Raw genomic sequence first — 20,445 nt, 5'->3', positions numbered from 1 at the left:
GCAAAAAGCTGGAAGGAAAATCCCAGCCGCCCTCCTGGGTCTTTAGTGGCAATCTCTGGCAGCCTAACCCCCAGACACCCCAGTATCCCCAGCACCCGACTGTAAAACTGGCTGATTACCAACCACCTCACAGCAAAAAGACACAGAGCTGTAAACAACGGAGGCGAAGGCCACCTCAGAAAGACACGAGCACGGCTCTTATTGCCTAACCCGGCGTTCACAGCCGGGCGATGCTTCACCCTCCATCTTCGCCAGCTCCTCTCCACCGTCCTGCCCAGGTCACCATCACTGAGAGGAACCGGGCAAAAAAAACTCTGCCCCGGTGCCAGGCGGCTCCAGAGCCCTCCCTGAGCGCTCTCCCCCCTCACCACCATCATCACCCTCCTCCTCCTCCTCATCCTCGCCGCCCCCTGCCCGTTCCCTCCCGTTTTTCTCGGGCACCCCCCCCCCCCCCTCACCTCCAGCTCGGTGTCGCCGGGCTCGGCCACCCCGATGATCTCGCTGGGCAGCTCGGCCAGGTCGGTGACACGGATGAGCCCGTCGTGCAGGAAGATGGTCTCCTCCTTCACCGACAGCCACTGCGCCGAGTCGCTGGCCGCCGCCGCCGCCGCTGAGGCGGCCGCCGGGGACCCCATGGCGCGGCCGGCGGGGGGGCTCGGCAGGGCTGAGGCGAGGCGGCTGCCGCTACCCCCCCATGACGGGGGCAGGGCGGGGGCAGCGGGACGCCCAGCGGCCGGGGCACCGGGCAGCCGGAGGGCGGCGAGCAGCGGCGGCGGCGGGGGAGGCAGCAGCAGCGAAGCGCGGCGAGGTGCCGCCAGCGGGCCGGGGGGGCGTCCGGGAGCCGCCGGGAGCCGCCCGCAGACCGCCGCGTCCCGCTCCCTCCTCACAGACACAGGTGACAGCGCGACGCCATGTTGGGGGCTGAGGCGGGCCCGGCATGCACCGCGCGGGGAACAATACACCCTCCCCGGGCTCCCCCCCCACACCTCTGGGTCCGCCCCCGGCACCCTTGGGTGCCGCCCCGAGGGCTCGGGAGACGCCCCCGGTACCCCGCCTCCGGGGCGGCCAGTACGCCTCGACCCGCTGCCGGCACGGTCCGGCGGCTCCCCTCAGTGCCTCGCCCCGCCCCGAGGGCCGCTCCCCTCAGCCCTGCCCCGCTCCCCTCAGCCCAGCCCCGCTCCCCTCAGCCCGGCCCCGCTCCCCTCAGCCCCGCTCCAGCCCCTTCAACGCCCGGCTCCCTCAGCGCCCTGCCCCGGGAGTGGCTCCCCTCACAGCTTCCCCCCGTCTCTCGGCCGCTCAAAGCCTCTCAGAAACCCGCAGGACTCGCCGGCAAGCAGCTGTGTGCCCTCCAGTCCGTTCCTCCACATTTATCTGTGTTCACCACACCGCCATACGTGTGGAGAGAAGGGAGATCTAAAGAAAAAAATCGAGCCTTTTCTCTCTTCTGAGCACCGTTGTGTAACCTTGCCTATTTTCCATCGGTCTAATTTCACACACAGTTGGCTCAGCCCCCACCCGAGCCTGTTCAGTGTGTGTCACAGGCGGGTGTACCTGGCTGTTCAGCAGGGTAGCAGGGACAAATCCTGTTAACGAGGGAAATAGGATGATAAATGATAAATATCTTGGTGTATAATTGCTGAGGGGATTCCCATTGCGAGTGGCTGCTTTTCATCAAACAGTGACTGCACAACTGAACAGAGATGGAGCGCAACACATTCACTTACCTGTTTGATCAGATTAAACTGTTTAATAGATTAGTGCACCATAACAAACATACCGTGGTGTTTGGGTAAAAACAAATTAAAAGCCGAAGTAAGGTGAGGTCTGCTGGTGGTGGTGGATGACCCATTAAATCTCGCTGAGAAGAAGCTTTTTGGCACGTGATGGCCGAGCACACGACCTACAGCCCACACAGAGACTTTTGTGCTGCTGATTCAGCAGCAGGAGCACGCACCCAGCTGCCTGCTCTGCCGATGAGGTCAGGTCAGAGTCAGAGCCGGGTAAATTCATGTGAGCCATGGGTTACTCATCTGTGCGGTATCCCACATCATTTGGTCGCATATCACTGCCATTCAGCTATCGGAGAGCAAAAGGGTCTTCGGGCTTGGCTTTATTATCTAATTATTTTCCTCTGCACTGGAGAGTCTCGCTTTGGAATGAGAAAGGAGACTATGGAGAGTTGGGATCAACAGTTTTTGTAAGAGACTGTTCGTGGGCATCTGTTATTTTTGGTCAAGACCTGACACAGGGAGCAACGGCTGCAGATGGGCACAGCCGTAGATAGGAAATCCACCCTGATCCTCCCTCGGGAGCCTGCCTGGTACTCAGAAGAGAGAGAATGCTGAGCTCTGAAGATTTTATGGCAGGTGGGACGTGGCAGCTGAGTTCTGGCTGTTGAGATAAGCTGTGCTCACAAGGTCTCCTTGGAGGAATGGGAAAGCTGCTGAGGTTAGATTAGTCACAATATTTCATTGCAAGATAGTGACTAGTGTTATTGTTTTGTTGCCAGAGTGGGAGTTTTATATTGTTTTCATTCATTCATATGAGACAGAAATAGAGGAAGAGAAAAGAAAAGTGTGTATACATTTCAGTGTTATACTGAAAAAAATTCTCTTTACATTTTCTAATACCATCATGGTACCAGTTGGAACATCTACTGCAAAATCAATACAAATAGCAAGGTTGGGAGTAAAATGTGATGTTCACAAGCAACACTCATGCCAGAAAGGCTTGTCAACAAAAAAGATTTGCAACGTTTTCTAGAGGTGGCCTGGTTTTGGATGCGTCTGTTGTTCTCTAGAAGTCTGTCTCATAGCTGGGTAACCCCAGGCGGAAAATTCTTTGTCTCCAGCTCTCACAGGCTCCTTCCAGGGCTTTATGGACTGCTCTATCCCGGAGGAATATGGCTGTCACAGCAGCTCCCAGATGGAGAATCGGGGTTTGATATAGCTGTCGATTCAATCCACTAATTGCTTTGAAATATAATCCAAGGCCTTGTCTTTGAATAGAGAGCTGACTCGGAGCTAGAAGAAAGCCACGTGTAACTCTGGCTGCGTTCATGCCAGGCTAAGCACAGAAGGAGGTGCGTGGCTGAATTATGTACTGGCCAGAGGCTGTGCTTTGTCACTTGCTTGGGGCTTGGCAGACGGTTTCTCGCAGCACAGGCGGGCTCTGAGGATCCCGATCCACCCGTTTCTGTGTGAGTAAAGTAACCTGAGCTGCCCCGAGTGAAACGCAGGCCGCTTAACTGCGAACTGCAGAGAGTGCAGGCGTTTTAGACATCCCTTTTAGGTGTATTTGTGGGAAGATATCCCAAGCTGAACAAAAGCTATGTTTACCATTTCATAGTTACTCATTTATTTGGAGTTCTTCTGAATTTTAGAGTTTTTGCTTTGACAATTTAAAGTTAAAAAACAGTTACTGAATTAATCTAATGCCATAAAATTGAGAACCATGTCCTGTCCCGCCTCAGCACAGCTTAATAAAATAATCACTGGCTAGTGTAAGATTTACTAAATTGTCTTGCATGGTCACCATTCAGGAGCTAACAGCATATTGTATGATCTACGAGCTTACAAAGCATGGAATGCTGACGTCGGTTTACACATGAAATTTTCAGTATTAAGGCCCTGATCCTGTAATAAATTCTGCAAATCCAGTGCTATTTGTCTAGCATCTGGTGCAGAAGATCTTTTATAATATAATGAAAAAAAAATATGATTTTTGTTCTGCATGTCACCAGAAAATGTCAGCCGCTGTAACTTCACTGTAGCATTCAGAGGCATACTGCAACAACTACAAAGAAGTCTGGTACTACGTTATGGGAGATGGTATGACTTCTAAAAAAGACTAGAATAACTTTGTGACGTAAATCCTCAAGGCGAGGATATAAAATCCTTGTGCTGTTAAATAGACTTGCACAGAAAATCAGTCTTTTGCTCTGTTTTTGAGCAGATGGGGCAGCTGCCTACGGCTGGGGCTGCAGTCCTGCCTGGAGGCTGGGCTCCAGAGCGAGCTTCCTTTTGCACTGGTCCCAATCCTGAAGCTGAATGTGTCCTTGGGCTTCTCTGCATCACGGTGGCTGAGGTTTAGAAGGAGAGGCTCGTGGTCTATTCAGCCCTGTGAGCTGAAAATGGAAATTCACTCTTCTTGCCTCAAAACGACTATTTCTTATTATGCAGTGGAATTTAAAGGAGCATTGTCTTGGCCTCCAGTTTAATTTTACTTTGACACAATTGTAATATATATGGTGGAAATTCTTTTCATCCTAAGGCTTTGCCATACATCTTTCTGTTCATTTAGAAATGGCCATTTTAGTTTTAATTTCCATTGTGGCACTAAGAAATGTGTGAACAAGAAGTAGTTGCTATTTTAATGTGATCTGCAATAACCAGATTTCCATACCCGGAATCCTGGCTCCTCTGCCTCGTATATGCTATTTAGAGAGCCCGAATGCCATCACTAATAATGCCACTATGCAAGGAATACTGGCGCTTCTTGGCACCCTAACTGTGGTTAGAAAATATAGTTTCTTCATTTGTTTCCTTGTAAAACTTAGAAAGGACTGAAATGGAAAAAGTCAGTATTTGACAGAGGAGAAAGGACAAACTAGACAGTGAAATGAAACAATCTCAAACTTCAAAAATGTATTTTAATTGCAAAGAAAAAAATACTCACATTTTTCTCATTTTGGTATATTAACAATAATCTCTGAAGAAGACTCTGACTGATGGCAAGGAAGAACAAATAACAAAATGAGAAAAGGCAGTTGTAATACAGGAAATGAGCATGATACCTACATACAAACATAGCCTTGGTGAAATTGGGCATGAAATAAATGTAAATGTAAATTAGAGAGTCATAATAAAAATGCTAGAATGTTTTCTTAGAGGTCATCTAATCCAGTGCTGTGACCCAAGCGGTAACTACTCTGTTTGTGACATTTGTCCCATCCAGAGTCCAACTGCAATCTCTTCCATTGTTCAATTGTCGTTACTTTTAGGGAGTTTCCTAATGCTTAATTGAATTTCTGCTACTGTAATTTAAACCTTTTTGGTTTTGTTCCAACAGTTGTAGTCACGGAGAACAGCTTATTTCCTTCCCCATATGTGCAGTCTTTTTCACGTGCGAAGGCTGTGACCACAACTCCTCTGTCGTCTCCGCATTGATAGATCCACTTCTCTTAGACTTTGTAGGCTGTGTATTCTGGAATTCTTGTCGTTCTTCCAATAGTTCTTTAGATAAGGCGTTTCCAGCACAAAATGCTCTGGACGGATTACTACTTTCTGTGTTTTCCATGCAGTGCTCATGTCAAGTGTTTCAATATCATATTGGCTTTCTCTGCAGCTGTGTGATGTTGACTCATATCGGGCTTGTAAATGAAATAGCAGCTTACACTTAAATTCTGTTTGTGGTATTTCACATGCAGAACACAAGAAAGCCAGCATTTAATATTACTCTTAGTAATCCTATGTCTCATTTTCTTATTCAAAAATTTAATGCAAGTAGCCTTTTGTGATGGGAAGTATTTAAATGCTGCCCATCAGTGAGGAAGAGTGGCTGGAAGATGAACAGATCCCTTTGCGGTTGTCCTGAATTTCTGAATCTCTAATGTCTCAGAAGACTCATTATTAATATCCAAAAATAGGTAGGTTTTAAATACAGCTATTCTGTACTGTTTTAAAATTCAACCTCCCTGAAAACTGGTGCAGTAAAATGAGGAAAAAAGTAAGTGAAAAAAATCTGCTACAATATTCTGTTTAACATTGTAAAAATACAAACGTAACGAGGTGGTTTTATATAACTCATACAAATTACTACAAGGTCCTCTTTATAAAGCATTTCTCAGGGTTTGTAATGTTAAATTGTCAGTATCCCAAACAAACTGAGTGTGATCTGAGGATTTTAATATCAGTTTTCAAGAACTGGTTACGAAAATGTTAGTTTTTTTGATCAAGGTAGGCTGCAAGATCTGCAGTGTTTACTTCTTGTAGAGGAGAGGAGGGCTGCTTGGCAATGTTATTGTAATGCTGAAAGTGGTCTGCATAGAGGTGGGGCTAATACACACAAAGCCAAAATAAACCTTCTTCAGAAGTTTCTCTAGTTTCATTCATATTTACCACTTATTTTACAAGTTTTATATAAAACTCTTGGGAAGAAAAAGTGTTATAAGCTAATTTTCAATTATAGTCTCAAGAAATAGTTTGTGTTTCTACGTTTGTATTTCAATATTTTTCTGTAATGTTCCATGTAAACTGGTTGAAATATTAATCCTTCAAACCTCTGTGTTTGAGAGTTATTCACTGATAACAAGAAAGAATTTCATTTACCAATACAGAACATACAGACTTTTGTTTTTTCTTCTAGGAGCATTGCCTGGTTACTCAAAGATGTCCTTTGTCCCAAGGCTGACATCTAAAATGTCCATTTTTTTGCTATTTTGTCTTAAGAAACATCAGCTTTAATTTTAGCAAAATCAGTATTAGTTCCACTTGGAGTTACGGGCTGATATTGTAACTTAAAATCTTTGATAGCTAAAAAATGAGAATGGATCCGTTAAACATGTAAAAGCTCTTGTCTTTAAATGCAGTATATTTTCCTCCTCTACACAAACTGTTTTACTTCACACTTGTATTTTAAAGGGACTTGCAACGTAAAGTCATCCTCAGGAGGTCACGCAGCAAATGGGACGCGTTAACCCCTGGATCATGGTGCTGTCACAGCGCCCCTGCGTACGGACAGGCAAACAGGATGTTAACTCCCTGTCCACGACTCCTGCAGGAGATGGGTGCGGTGATCTCCAAGGTTTGTGTCTGATTCATGAGACTCCCTGAAATGTTCACTCAGCGCTGATTGAAGCCTGTTGTCAAACCTGCCATCAGGCTTCCCGGGGGGGGAGGAGAAGGATGTTCGCATCGCCAAAGCCTGGTGGAAATGTGAAGCATGGGGACAGCAGCTGTATCGCCAAGTGTGGAAGCATCAAGGGGTGTACTTGCGGGTGCTAAGGGGTGCGAGCGCTCCCCGCAGCCAGGCCACGACGCTGTGCCCTGGGAGGTCTGCGCCTGCTGGGCACGTGGCTGGCTAGCTTCATTGTGTGGCTGGCGAGGCAAAGTTCTTGTCACTTCACGTTGAACAAGAGCTGTGTTTTACAAAACTTACATCCCTGGGAGAAAGGAGTTCTCTTTCCCCTTCAGGATGCCCCCACACAGGCACTTATTTTAGCTGACTGAGAAATGGACGGAGTTTTTACAGAATATTTAACAAAAAATGTTTTAAAAGCTGAAATTCTGGCTTTTGCAATGTAACAATACAGAGATAAAGTACATTTTTCCTTTCGCTCTCCCCTGGGGATGGGTGGTCTTCACTGCTACAAAGTCCCGAGTACAAAGAGGATTGTGTCTGCCTGTGAAGGTACCTATCCTACCTGAATTTGCCTAATCCTGACAGACACTAGGCAGGTCTGCCACCTTTTATTTTTCTTTTAAACCTTAGCACTTGTACAGCTTGTCATGCTAACAGTGCTTCACTGAACTGAAATTAACTGGTAATTAGAATTAAAGTCTGGAGAAAGGATATGTGGCCCAATGTGCTCATGTTCTTTGTATTCTGTAATGAAAATATATTTCCCATGAACTGTAGAGGTCAGGTCAAGAAACATCTAAATTAACTACCATCCCATCAATATCCTGTTTGTCTCTTGTCTAATATTTTCACCAGGCTTTGGCATTTTTCTACTACCCTAATGATCTTCCTATCCTAGCCAAAAATGCTAACTATTCCAATTCAGGAGCTACTCTTTACAAATAAGGTTGCTTAGTTTTCCTGTGTGACAAAGCAGAACTAATCAAAAAATTGAAACAAATGCATGTTGGGTGTTTCATTTTTGTTGATAAATGTCTTGCTATCTTACAGGAAACACTTTAGGAGTAAAATAAATGGTAAGTTTTCATGGCTTTTTGGAGTGCCAGAGAGTCAAATTATCTAGGAAAACTTGTAAATATTAGGCTGGTTTAATTTCATTCATATATCTCAGTCTAAATCCATCATATGGTAAGGTTAGGAATATTTTGACACTGAGAATTTAACGTACATATAATAAATAGAGCAAAATGAAATGTATGAATGGGTAAGTGGGTGGAAAGCTGGGACTACTATTACTGGCAAGAATTTGTCTATACTGCTTATTTTTTATTATTATCTGTCCTTCTGTAGCAGCTGTAAAGTTCATTCAAAAACAAAATCTTCCTGTAATGTTTTACAGACACAGAGCAGAACTGCTTAAAAGTAAAACATGAAGCGTGCCCTGGAGAGCTGAATTTGGAATTGGCCACTGCTTTTCAAGAAGTCCACTGATGGGCTGGAGAAAGTCTTGATGAGAGCAATCAGGCAACTTGAAAGCCTATGGGGAAAGCCTGAAAGGGATTGGTATGCTTAGTCTGGATAAGAGAAGACAGAGAGGAGACATGGTAATATGTGAAAGAGTGAAGCAAAGAGAGAAGAAATAAGATGCTATTGACAGGACAAGAAGTTATGGGCTTAAACCGCAGCTGAGGAGATATAGAGCAGACATCAGGAAGCCGTTCCCATTTGTATGGTAAGGTAAAGGACTGGATCACCTTCTGAGGTTGTGGGATCTCTGCTAGCAGAGGGCTTCAACAATGCATTAGACAAGTATCTATTGGGCCTGATGGGGTCATGATCTCGTGGTACAGGACAAGATGGTTTCTCATAGTCCATTTGCTGTTTTCTCTAGTCAAAGTAATTTTCATACCCGTGGCAGGGAGAAAGCAGAAGGATCTGTAGGAAAGAGAAAGAAAAAAAGAAAAAAGTAGCTTTGGGAATGTCATGTAGTAGCTTGTATGCAGGGAAAAACAGTAAAGGAGGGAATGATGGAGGAATTACTCAATGATGACAAGAAGAAGCATTTTGCCAGCTTGTTTCCATCAAAAAAAGCCTTGTTTTGTAGGTGTCATCCAGACAGAAAGGCCTGAGGCAGACATTTACTGCAAAAGGCAAGAGCTCGGTCTTTGTAAGTTTTGGATAGATGTATGCTGACCCTGTCGCAAAATCAATTCAGTCGCCCGTGTCAGGACAGCAATATTGAGAATAAACTCCCAAACTCATTACATTTTATTCATCTAAAAATGATTTGCCTTCCATGAGCACACCTCTAAGGAGGTACAATAGGTATAACTTGCAAGGGTGTTAGAAAACAGTGACTAGAAAGTCTGAAACAACAGGACACAAAAGAAAAAGCCAAAACTCAATTTTAAGCGAGGAGTTTTAATGAGGTGGCTTTTGAGCATTTATTATCATTGTCTTCTACTTGAAATTCACTAATCAGTTCCAAGATCCTGTGAAGACTTAATTAGCAGGTTTTTACAGGCATTGCAGCACTAACTACCCTTCTTCCTAAGAAAAGGAAGCCAGGTCAGTGAATCCCTGGCCTGAGCAAATGCTATACACTGTACTGATTTTCTCTTCAGTGGTGACAGGCATTCAAAACAAACTAAAATTGAAAGCCACTAATTGAGAACTGAAGCCATGCAGCGCAAATTCGAATGCCTTCTCCTCTGGGGAGAACAATTTTGCTCTCTGTGTGGTGTTGTTTTGCAGCTGTAAGTGCCCACAATTCCAAAGGTGCTCTTCCCTTAGTGCCGGCCTCCCCTTCCTTTCTTTCTTGAAGGACTTTGTTCTTTTCCTGTATTTTCCAGCCAATAATCTACTTTTAAAGGAAGAGTAAGAACTATTGTGCAATAAAGTCACAGCAGGTGAGCAACTTACACTGAGTATAAATATGAGAGAGACAAACAAAAAAGGGTAGAGATGTCTACGGTGGTTTTGTTAGTGAAGGGATGTTGCTGATTTCTGTGAGAGGTGCAGTCTTGCTCTGCTCACTATGACTCACCTGTTTTTCCTTCTGTTCCTTACAGACAGATGGCATAAGCCAGTAAAGGCCAAATAAATCATCATTTCACAGACTTGTGATGGACTGGCCCCCAGATGAGGCCAGGATGGCTGGAAATATTTTCATGCTGCTAGAGGTAGGACGGTTTCTTTGTAATATTGTAGAGTTGAGTTTATTAATGCTGCATTTGAATGTCAACTGTTAATAAAATTCTGGTCTTGACAGGTAAAATCACGCTTCTGAAATTGTTTTATAAACCCTTGGCTTTATGCTTAACAACATAGCAGCATTTGTTTAAAAAGAGCATCACAAGTAGCCTGCAGATAAACCATGAAGAACAGTTAATTACCCTTCAAGTAAAATAACTTCCTGAGCAATCAGGCAATGGAAGAACTGAGAGCAGCACTATCTGTCAGTCTTCAGGGCCAACCAGCTCTTTGGAGGACTATACCAGCATCACTGCCGTCATTAGATTATCGGTTCACAAATAGACATCAGCTCAGCCTTTTGCACCCAATACGGTGGCCATATTACGTGTGTTGTGCTCATCACTCCGTTCTTCCATTGCTGTCATAGGGCTATGGATTGTGCATGACAAATTCTAACAATTATTCTTAAAAATCCCCAGGAGACAGCTGCAGTGACAGGCTCATGCTGGGACACTTTTCTCAGGTACTAGGGAAATCAGCCGTTATTTCAAGTAAGCCCAAGCCACATAATTTTCTATGGTGTTTGTATTATTTTCATTTTTTGATTCAAGCTGTTAGCCGGTTTGGAGATTAATGGGTTGCCTGCATTAGAAGATGATTACATGATGATGCTAGGCATCGACTTGATGAAGTCCTGTTTATTTACAAAGCATTAAAAAGCGTACTTTCCCAGAGTATTGGATTAGATAAACCACAGATTTTTGTGTACAATACTTTGACCAAAGCCGGTATTTTCATCCTGTGTGCTGCTAGTATATGCATGTGTTTGCTTCTTTTCTCTCACACAAATTTAAAGCTCCAGATTTCCAATGCCCTTTCTGTGCTAGTTCAGAGGGAAACCATGTGGATAATGTGCAACGTACAGAAGTTTTGCCATGTGTTGGAGCAACAGTTGCTGTTTCGGTTCTCTGATTCTAGAGAGGTGTTTGTTTAATTTTTGTGCTTATTTTAAGGAACAGCCATTGTTGCCCACTAACTTCTACAAAATTCCATGAAGCAGATTTTCATTTCAGCTTAGCAGGACATTTACACCAGTAATTTGAATGCTGATTTTACCCTAACGTCTCCCATGAAACATTTTGAGTGTGCATTATTCTTTTTAGGGCCTTCATACTAGCTTGTTCTGAAACATAACCACCCTTCCTTGTATATAAAGGACATAAACTTTCTGCCTAGGACTATTTTTGCACATTTAGTCTTTGCATTTTTTTCCTCATGTGAAAATGAGCCTTTTGAACAATAGGATGCCATGTGTTATACCTGAAGACCTTAATTTTAAAAACAACTACGTTCTAAGTGCACCCGTCAAGCAAGTGAAAAACCTCCAGATCACATAGGGCTGACAGAATAGATGAAGATGTAATTGCTGCTAGTTTAGTCTCCTGTTTTCTTCGTGAGGCTTTAAAGCCTTCTCTAGTGCTGCTTGGTGTGGTTCTCAGCATCCCACTGGCTTGCTCCAATGGACCGGATAAATCATTTTACCTTTGTGTACAGTTTCTCAGTGTTATAATGGCAGTTTTTACCTCTGTTGGGTGTCACAAAGCCAATGTGCTCAGTGTGTGTAAAGTAGGAGAAGTTTTTTATTACAACTGTTAGAAAAATTCTGCAGGCAGTGCTAGACACTGCTAATTGGTAAGAATGCAGAAATACAACGTCACCAGAGATTCTAAATCTTTTAGCTGGCTGTCTTGTACAAACATAATAGACTAAACTCTACAGTAATGAATTTGAAAAAAAAAAACTATGAAAAAACAACTAAAGAAGTAAGAAATTTCATGGTTGCTTAATGGTAAGACCAGCCCTCTTGCATGACTCAGTGCAAATGCTGACTACAGCCAGTGGAACTGGCTTACTTTGTTCAATTAGTGGCTTCCTGAGCAATACAAAACAATATATTGAGAACTACTATGAATAAGATCCTGATAGAAATATGGATTTAATTGCTCTAATTGCTTAAACAATATGAGTTGTCAAGTGCCTAGTGCAGGCTGTAATGTATGAGGACTAGAGGAACCAAATTAGCAGGTAAGTAGGAACCAAATTAGCAGGTAAGTAGTTCCCATTTTCCTGCACCCTCACATAAGTTACTGGGAACTTTACATGCATTAGGAGCTACTAATATTCGTAGGTTGGTATACTGCTTAATGCCCTGAACAGCACAGGAAAATTGTGTCATCTCTTATCCTTACAGAGCTTTAAGAGATGTCAGGAACACAACCTTCATAGCCAGAGACAGGGCAGAACTCTGCTGTCCAGTTTTGAACTGAGCAGGATAATTGCTTGCCTAGTTTTAAGCATTGGTTAGAAAACTACTTTTTGTTGTTCTTAATAAGGAGAAATCAAGAAGCCCTCTTCACTTTAAGACAAGAAGAGAATGCACTGAAAGAATATACAGAGAACCCAGAACAAATTGTGTTAGTAAAATCTCTTGGATGGGGTTTCCAATGCTTGAATTATTTAAAATGAGATAAGACTCAGCAGTAGAAGAGTGGAAGGAGTTATCTTGCACTTGCTAGAGGGAGGCTGCCTAGGTCAGCTCTTGTCTGCAAATGGTTTCTCAGCTGATCTTGCCTACATTGTCTGTGAGGTTAAAGCAGAGCTTTTTCCAGGTGGTGAAGACAAATAAACCATTCCCAAGTTCTCCTTATTCTTTACTGAGCTTGTGAGAAGATCCCAAACGACTTCTTCCAGAAGTGGGGCTGGGTATACACATGGCAACAGTTCTGTGAGCTATGATGAGAGGAAAGACAAGGATCAGGCAGAAATACGCTGAGAAAAAAAAAAGGTTCGGCTGCCCCTGGGAGACAAGGCACATCCTGCAGGTATGCTATAGCAGAGGTGAACTCAGTAACTGACTGCTAGATATCTGGGCATATTTCAGCAGAGAAAGGGATCCAAGAAAACAATAGCAGCTTCTCTTAAGGTTAAAAAGAGTAAAAATAGAAGCATATATAACCTGAAACGCCAAAAGGTAACATTCTTCACAAACCTGGCACTGGAGAGTACCTTGTCTTGCAACTGAGCTTCAGTTTCCCCTAAGGCTCCTGGTCCGAGCAGCTAAGCTAATGCCTGCCTCCCGAGACTGCCAGCCAACACAGCAGCTGGGACAGGGCCTCTCTGGCCTGGACTCAATCCACCAGGTCATTTCACAGAGGCAGCTAATAGGTAAAAATAGGTGCCCACAGCTAATAAGGCATCACATCTTATTACCAATTCCCTGAGAAAGCCAGTATCCCTCCGTCTTTCCTCTCACAAGGATGCTTTATTATAATTACATATCACTTTATTAGGCAGCTGAAGCAAAGAGCACATTTGATGCTAATGAAGTGCTGCTGTGGTTGAGTCTGTCACTATTTTTGGACCTGCACATCTCCAGCACTTTTCATTGGGTGACTGAGGCTTTGGATGTCTCTAGCTTCTTCTGTGGGGGATGCTCAGTGAAAAGCAATGACTCAGCTAGCCAGGACTGCAGATCTGTTTACATGCTCAGAATGAGAAAAGCTGTGGGACAGCAAGAACGCACACAAAAGCTTTTATTTGATGGAAGTATTTTTCAGGTAGCAGACAGTGTTATCTAGATTGAAAAATCCTTCTGAACATTCACAGTGTTTCTCAGTTGGCCATCTGAACAGACCTCATTTTTCCTCTTTTCCATCCCCCAGTCCAAAGCATTTCAGAGAAATGCTGGATTTCACAGAACTCAGGGAACATATTTTAGAGGTTAAGAGCAAGACAAATCACAGCTGTCCACAGGCTACTTTTCCTTATGAAAGATGAGGGCTTTGCTGTCCCCATTTTTTTGCTATGAAGCCTGAGGAGATGCTTGGCACTGTAAAGGCTTGATTTGATGTTAAAATTTGCAACCAGCAATTCAAAATTTGTTAAATTGTTAAATTTGTTAAATTGTTAAATTTGCAACCAGCATCTCCAGAAGCTGGCCTGCTCCCACGTCCCTTGTACTGACACCAACAGTCATCTGGGCCAACTGTGACTCAGTGCTGGTTTAGATCCCTGAAGGAAATATTCATCCCTCCCTCTCCCCCCTCGCAGGGCTGTGTTTCGGGCTGGTTTAGCTCCTTGCTCACCACCTAGTCAGACAAGTGACAGTAGCGGGGCAAAGGAGGCAGCAGCGCACGAGACCATTCCTCTGCACCAAGACCTAGGGAGACGACTGAATTACATTACCAAATCACATCCTGACAGCACACCGGGAGTCACAGCCTCCCCGTTCAGTAAACAAGGTTAATGGTTCTCAGTGTTATTTCACATCGTCTGATGCACAAATGAGGAATGTGTCGAAGTAATTCATAATTACGGAAAATACCATTACATCTAAATGCCTAGCTATTCTTAGACGAGCCAGCAGAACTATTTTATTACTACAACTTCCCCATTCCCAGAGAGTGGAAGGAGGGAAGCACCAGCACCTCTCAAGTGTTCTCGTAGACCACAACTGTGCAACTGAATCTTGGTTTGCAGACTTTGCAGTACTGCATGGAGCTACAAATTATATTGATAAGGAGGTCTACTTTCTTGTTTTACCCTTTACCCATGTAAGTATTCCTACACAGACTTTTTTCTTTAAGTCAGATTTCAGAACATTGTTTTTCCTTTGGTAGTACCGGTAAATTTATTTTAGTGCCAGCGCTGAGATGCGGGCAACACTTTTTAGTCTTTTTAGAGCTGATTTATGTAAACAGGCCAGCCTGATCACTGCAGTAAAATCTCACGCCAATTTAAGAAACCTCTGACTATACCCCTCACCCACCACACCACGTACAACAAAAGATGCAACTCATCACAAATGTAGTTCTGACGGCAGCAAAAAATAAACGGATTCCTGGAGCAGCACAGGGCAGAACCTAGCAGAGCGTCATGAGACGCACACCCAGGCAGCAGCCAGGAGTGCTGCATTCAGACAAAAGCTTGCTCATTGGCTCCCTCTGCTGAACCAGGCTAACATTAAATCTTTTACATTATCAAGAGGATGGTAGATTAATTAGTGTTATATACCTCCACACTCTGCAAGACCAGACAGCGTTTAGCTATAAAAATGAGCACAGTCCCTCATGCGCAAGAGCCCAGAGCCAGGTATTCTCCAGGTGTTTTGACTTTTTTTTCCTCCCGTTGCTTCTGGAGCACATAAAGCCTGACCCCTCCTTCCTCATCAATGCTCTCGTGACTAGTAAGGACAAGATGCAGGCTTCCGCCTCAGTGAAGGCTCGTTACTCCCTTTTCTAGCCCCTTTTCATGAAGCTCCGATGAATTAGATGAAATCTCAACTCCCTGTCAAGTTTGACCCCATTGGCTACTTTCAGCTGCGAATTAATGGGAAGACAGATGGTGCAGTTATATAAGCCTGGTTTCCTGCCTAAGTCTGGCTAAGAAAGAGCTCAAGCATGCCAGATTTGTTAATAATGTACGTCCTCAGTTTCTGTAAGAGCAGAGCTATTACTGCCCAAACATCCTCTTTCAGGTATCTGACAGCTGACCTCAACAGAGACAGCAAGCAGACAGGATGAACTTTCTCTACTCTTTCTGCTGCTAGTTTCTAAGATAGGAAAATCTGTTGACTCCCCACGTCTCCCAGTATAGCGATATACTTGCCTTTCACTGAAAATGTTACAGCTTTTTAACTAGTTTCTCAGACTACAGAATTAAAAATCACGCTTTTGCTTATATCTCCACAGGTACTGCAGCGGCGACGATTTTTACTTCCCAACTAAAGGTGTTACAGCCCACAGATAAACAGGAAACAAACATGGGGTTCGGGAAGGAACATACGTTCCAAATTTTGTTGATTCCAAAGCTAAGTTACCCTGCAAAACTCACTTTAGACTATCCCCAGTGTTTCCACTTAAAAATGCAAGGCACAGCTCCTGAAATGCCTCTGAGAAGTTGCTATATTTGCCAAGGTTTATGTAGTGATTGACGGATCAAAGCTGGTCATCGGAAATACCATTTCAACAAAGCTATATACAAACTTTAAAATGCTAATGAGTCACCCGGCAGTGGGTTGTTGCTACGACCTTGGTCTTCACAGAAGGTACCTGAAGCCCTGGTTTCAGCAGTAAGGATGCAGAGAACTCCACCTGCACAGACACCGAGCTGGATGTTTATTCTGGAACACGTCCTGATGGGTAGTCGGCCAGCATTTACATCCTCTATTCCCAGAAGATAACTCGTTTATTTTTTCTGCAACTCATTTATAGCGAAGCAATTTGAAATGCAACTGCTTATTCTCTTCTGTTTGTCCCAGATAGGGTAAGAAAAAAGCAAAACCAATCAAAAAGCCCCAAACCTCACAAAAACGAAACAAAGCACCACCACTCCCCCAACCATATGCACTCACTTGAAATTCTAGTCATCTGCATATAGTCCCTCAGAATTTTCTACCACAAGTAGTTTTACTATCCTTTAAGCGACTATTTGTAAGATTTACACAACACATGCAATTATGGAATGCAATGAAGACACCAGAAATCCTTGCGTTTTCCCCTCAAATTTAATGTGGTGCTTTCAGAACAGTTAGAACACCAATTTGTGAGGATAGACTCCGTTTGAGAGAGAGAATGTAGAACGCAGGTACCCACGGAGCTGAGGCACCTTCTTGATTTGTGCAAGGATCTGGGAATCCACTGCCTTCTGGTCTTTCTTGCGTTGCTCCGTTATCTCGTATTTCTAGGAAGTACAAAGGATAATGTTACAATCCTACTACAGAATGACTTCAGACTCTTCCAGGGAGATGAGAAAATCCAGGGCAAACCCTGAGTTCTGGCCATTTTCAGGAAACGTTTTCTCCGTTTGTTCTAAATATGGGAAAGGTGGTAGGAAACCGGAGGTGGTGGAGAGAACTGAAGCCACCGTTTGGCTTATGCTGCAGGTGATGAGAGCCAGCAGCAGGCTGTTAGCAGTATCATGGCAGTAAAGGTGTTTCTCGGTCAAAACCAAACAAAAAAATACACAAAAACAAAACAAGCAAAAAAACCATAAACCTATGTTCAACTAGAATAATCATTGCTGCTGTTCTGTTAAGGTAGAAGCAGAAAACAACCCCCAGATTTAGAAGGGTTCATCTCAATGCTGCTGTAATTCATTTTAACAGCATCACCCTACTTTATAGAGGGCCACTTAAAATCGAAATTGTCTGTTTCACAGAATTTCTCCCTTTCCAGCCTGGCTTTAAGTAACAAGGACATTCGCAAAGAACAAGCAATGGTTTTCCTTACTTCTTTTTCAGTGTCAAAGATCTCTCCTTCCTGGTGCTTGGGCTTCCGCAGCCTCTTCTTCTTGAAGTATGCATCAGTGAGGTGCTTGGGAATTTTCACTCCAGAAATATCCACCTTTGTAGAAGTAGCGATAACGAACTTCTGGTGGGCTCTGCGCAGAGGGACACGATTGATGACCAAGGGTCCTAAAGGCACAAGACAGACCGAGGATAAAAGGTTAGCTTTTCTGGCAACAGCCACCACTTTGAAGTCGCATTTTTGTGGTATGTGAGATGCTTACAGCTAAAAATCTGAACAAGTCAACAAAACCCTTCCCTGCAGCCTCCAGAGAAGTCAAGGCCGCTTCCCAATCTCTTCCAGATATTACAGCTTCATAATCTCCCGTTCACCTCCCACCAAAAGTCACAAAACATGACTCCTCATAGTTACAGGAGCAGATAACACGCCAAACCATCTGCGCGCAGCTCAGAAACACTACTAACCCCAGGGACACACTGGGACTAAACCCCCCTCTTTTTATTTTTACCTGTAACAAGCAACAGGCCGGTAGAAAGCTGCTTCAGGAAGATGACACGCTGAAAAGAGAGGAGATGACGTTAGTCCTCCGGTCCCAGCGTTACATCTTCCCTGACATTTGGAAAATACTGCAGCCAAACTGGGATCGTGTCCACGCTCAGCCCATGCTGCTGGTACACGCGTTGATGAAGTAGCCATGGATGCAACTGTGCCACATGACAAGCAGCCACCACACAACCTGAGCTACCAACATTTGTCGGAGTACAGCTTTGCTGGTGTTACCACACAATAATGGGATGAATTCAAAAAAAATATGTAATTCTTCCTAACAGCTAGCCAAAGTTTTGGTCTCATTGCAACAGGAATACGAACAGGCATCAGCCCTGCTATTCTGCAGCGCCAAATTAGCATGAGATGGATCTACGCTTTTTAAAATTGCAGCAGGTCTCCATCTTGTATAAAGAACTGGATTGGCCTGTCTTACTTCTAGCTCTGTGTAGAAGGCGATTAGTTTAAAGACTATTTCTCTGAAAGGCAGGACAGGAGAAAGCCATCTAGACAGCACGCACAGAACACAATCGGGTTTGCAGATTCACACCTGGTGGCTGACCATGAAACCAGCTGGTTGGTCAAGATGACATGGTCAAAATGGTTTCAGCACAGAAGTGCTGCAAAGCTGCTGTGTGAGCCAACGCGCACAGAACACAAGAACGTTCCCATTTACCTTGCCCCTGTGACGACCAGTCAGAAGGATAAGAACAGTTCCTGGAGTAATCGAGGCCCGCAGCTTCCTCTTGTGTTGGCAAAAGGGCTTTTTGCCATGACTCAAAAGCTTGCGAGGAACGTCTTCAGTTGGATAGTATCTGGGCTAGAAGAAAAGGAACAAAAACATTCTACCAACCTGTATTCCACCAGATAGAATCTGAAACGTAGTGAATGCTTTCTTTCTTCTACAAGAGATACTGTTTTCTCTAAAGACGACCTCTCTAGGAATGTTTTTCTGCAACCAGCTCTTCAGGAACAGTCCGTAACAGTGTTTGCTACACAACGATATAACTACAGAAGTTGTGGATTCTCTATTTCTGAGCATCGGGATCTGCATTTCTGAGCACACTTCCAGTTCAGCCCAGCAATTCACCTGGCAGAGAATAACCCACCTTTGCCCGCTAACCGCTCTCTGAATCGCAGGCATCTCCCCAGAGAACTACAGTCAACGGACTTGTACCAAGCAGGTAACTGCACACAGCTCAGCGATACACGGCGGGGGCTGAGACTACTGCTGGCTGCAGTCAGGCCGCTGCACGACCCTGTTCAGGGGGCACAGCATCTAGCCAAAAGTTACGTGCTACAGCCCTACACCGTGAGCACCTTGGCTTTTTCTTACCATTTTGCGGACTTTAACCACACGGCTGCCCCCATTCTTGTCTCCGCCAACTGGCTTGCTGAGAGTCGCACGAGGCTTTTCTTTCTTTTTCTTTTCTATCTGTAAGCAAGTAAAATGTAAAAAAAAAAAAAATGAAATTTCAAACCAAAGTCACCATGAAAAGCTGTCTGACAGCACGACTACTTAAACACAGCGTTTACCATCACTATACCTTTGTTTCTGGAGCAGTGTACTTGCGCTTATACAGGGCTTTCCTGGCATACATGGCTGACCGGGAGTATTTCCCAATACCCCGGGCCAAGACAGGGTTGCGGCTGGCATGATGCTTCTTATGCTTCCTTGTCTTGTTGCCCGCTTTCTCCTGGCCTGGCTTCTTCTCTCCTGTCTTCTGGGCCGGTTTCTTCTCACCCGCCATCTGTGGATGCAAACAGAACACCAAACACGCATTACAAGATGCATAGAGCTGGATTTGAGACGCCAAACCCAATAGAAAGAATCACAAATTAACCCTTTGCACCATTCTAACAGTTCTCCGCCAGATTCTACATACACTGCGAATAAGAACGCTGCAGAGCTGAAAGCCACCCTCCGTGCCGCTCAGGACCGCTGCGAGGTGACCCTACACCTCACCACGGGGCAGCCCGGGAGGATGCAGACGCACAGCACCCTGCCGTCCCCGACAAGCACCCTGGGCTTAGGGACCCTGCAGCCCTTCTGGGCTTGCTGAGCCCCGCCACACCGCAGAGCTCCGCTGCCGCTCCCCGGCCGCCAGCTCGGCGCTGCTCAGCGCCCCCAGCCCCAAGCCAAGCCCCGGTCCCGGCCCCCTGCCAGGCCCCGGGAGGCTCCGGCCGCGGCCCCGCCCGGCCCCCGCGCTCCGCCGCAGCCCATCCGCCCCCGACCCGCCCCCGCTCCCCGCCGCAGCCCTCCCGGAGCCCCATCGCAGCGCCCCGCGGGCGGATGGCGGCGGATGGCGGCCGGCGGGGCCCGGCACTGCGCGGCGCAGCTCCGCCATCCTACCTTCCGGGGAGGGAAAGGGGCCTACATCCGGGCACCCGCTCCTAAAGCCAGCGCCGCGCCTGACGTCACCGCGCCGGCCGCAGGGCACGCCGGGACTTGTAGTTCCACGGGGGCCGCTGTCAGCTATCACGGGGACCCCCCCCCTCCCTCCCCCCCGTTACCTCAGCGCAAGGCCGGGGCGAG

At 45.2% G+C, this 20,445-nt stretch overlaps 2 protein-coding genes across 4 annotated transcripts in view; both read right to left on the bottom strand.

Moving 5' to 3' along the window:
* The window catches only part of HECTD4 (HECT domain E3 ubiquitin protein ligase 4), a 73,423-nt gene extending 72,324 nt beyond the window's left edge, over nucleotides 1-1,099 (bottom strand). For 2 of the 3 annotated variants that reach the window (XM_080559358.1, XM_080559357.1), the window contains exon 1: nucleotides 459-1,099. In XM_080559358.1, the coding sequence (XP_080415484.1) occupies nucleotides 459-635 (177 nt within the window). In that variant the 5' untranslated portion in view covers nucleotides 636-1,099. The remainder of the gene's footprint in view (nucleotides 1-458) is intronic. The other variant, XM_080559359.1, reaches the window with a different exon arrangement.
* Nucleotides 1,100-16,602: 15,503 nt separating this feature from the next.
* Nucleotides 16,603-20,396, bottom strand: RPL6 (ribosomal protein L6). The gene is made up of 7 exons (XM_080559400.1): nucleotides 20,263-20,396; nucleotides 19,457-19,660; nucleotides 19,246-19,344; nucleotides 18,586-18,729; nucleotides 17,872-17,920; nucleotides 17,346-17,530; nucleotides 16,603-16,797 (listed from the first exon to the last, which is right to left on the bottom strand). The coding sequence occupies exons 2-7, from the start codon at nucleotides 19,658-19,660 to the stop codon at nucleotides 16,645-16,647; spliced, it is 834 nt and encodes a 277-aa protein (XP_080415526.1). The 5' UTR covers nucleotides 20,263-20,396; the 3' UTR covers nucleotides 16,603-16,644.
* Nucleotides 20,397-20,445: the final 49 nt, after the last annotated feature.

The sequence above is a fragment of the Anser brachyrhynchus genome, assembly GCF_964034855.1.
Source record: "Anser brachyrhynchus genome assembly, chromosome: 17".
NCBI classification, from domain to species: domain Eukaryota; kingdom Metazoa; phylum Chordata; class Aves; order Anseriformes; family Anatidae; genus Anser; species Anser brachyrhynchus.
Note: the sequence above shows the minus strand (reverse complement) of the source record. Positions and strands in the feature narration are given on the sequence as shown.

Coding starts and splice junctions, on each gene's coding strand:
- RPL6 (XM_080559400.1), bottom strand. CDS start 19,660: ATGGCGGGTGAGAAGAAACCGGCCCAGAAGACAGGAGAGAAGAAGCCA. Junction 18,730..19,245: donor TGGTTAAAGTCCGCAAAATG/GTAAGAAAAAGC, acceptor CTTTTCTTCTAG/CCCAGATACTATCCAACTGA. Junction 17,921..18,585: donor CTGGTCGTCACAGGGGCAAG/GTAAATGGGAAC, acceptor CTCTCTTTTCAG/CGTGTCATCTTCCTGAAGCA.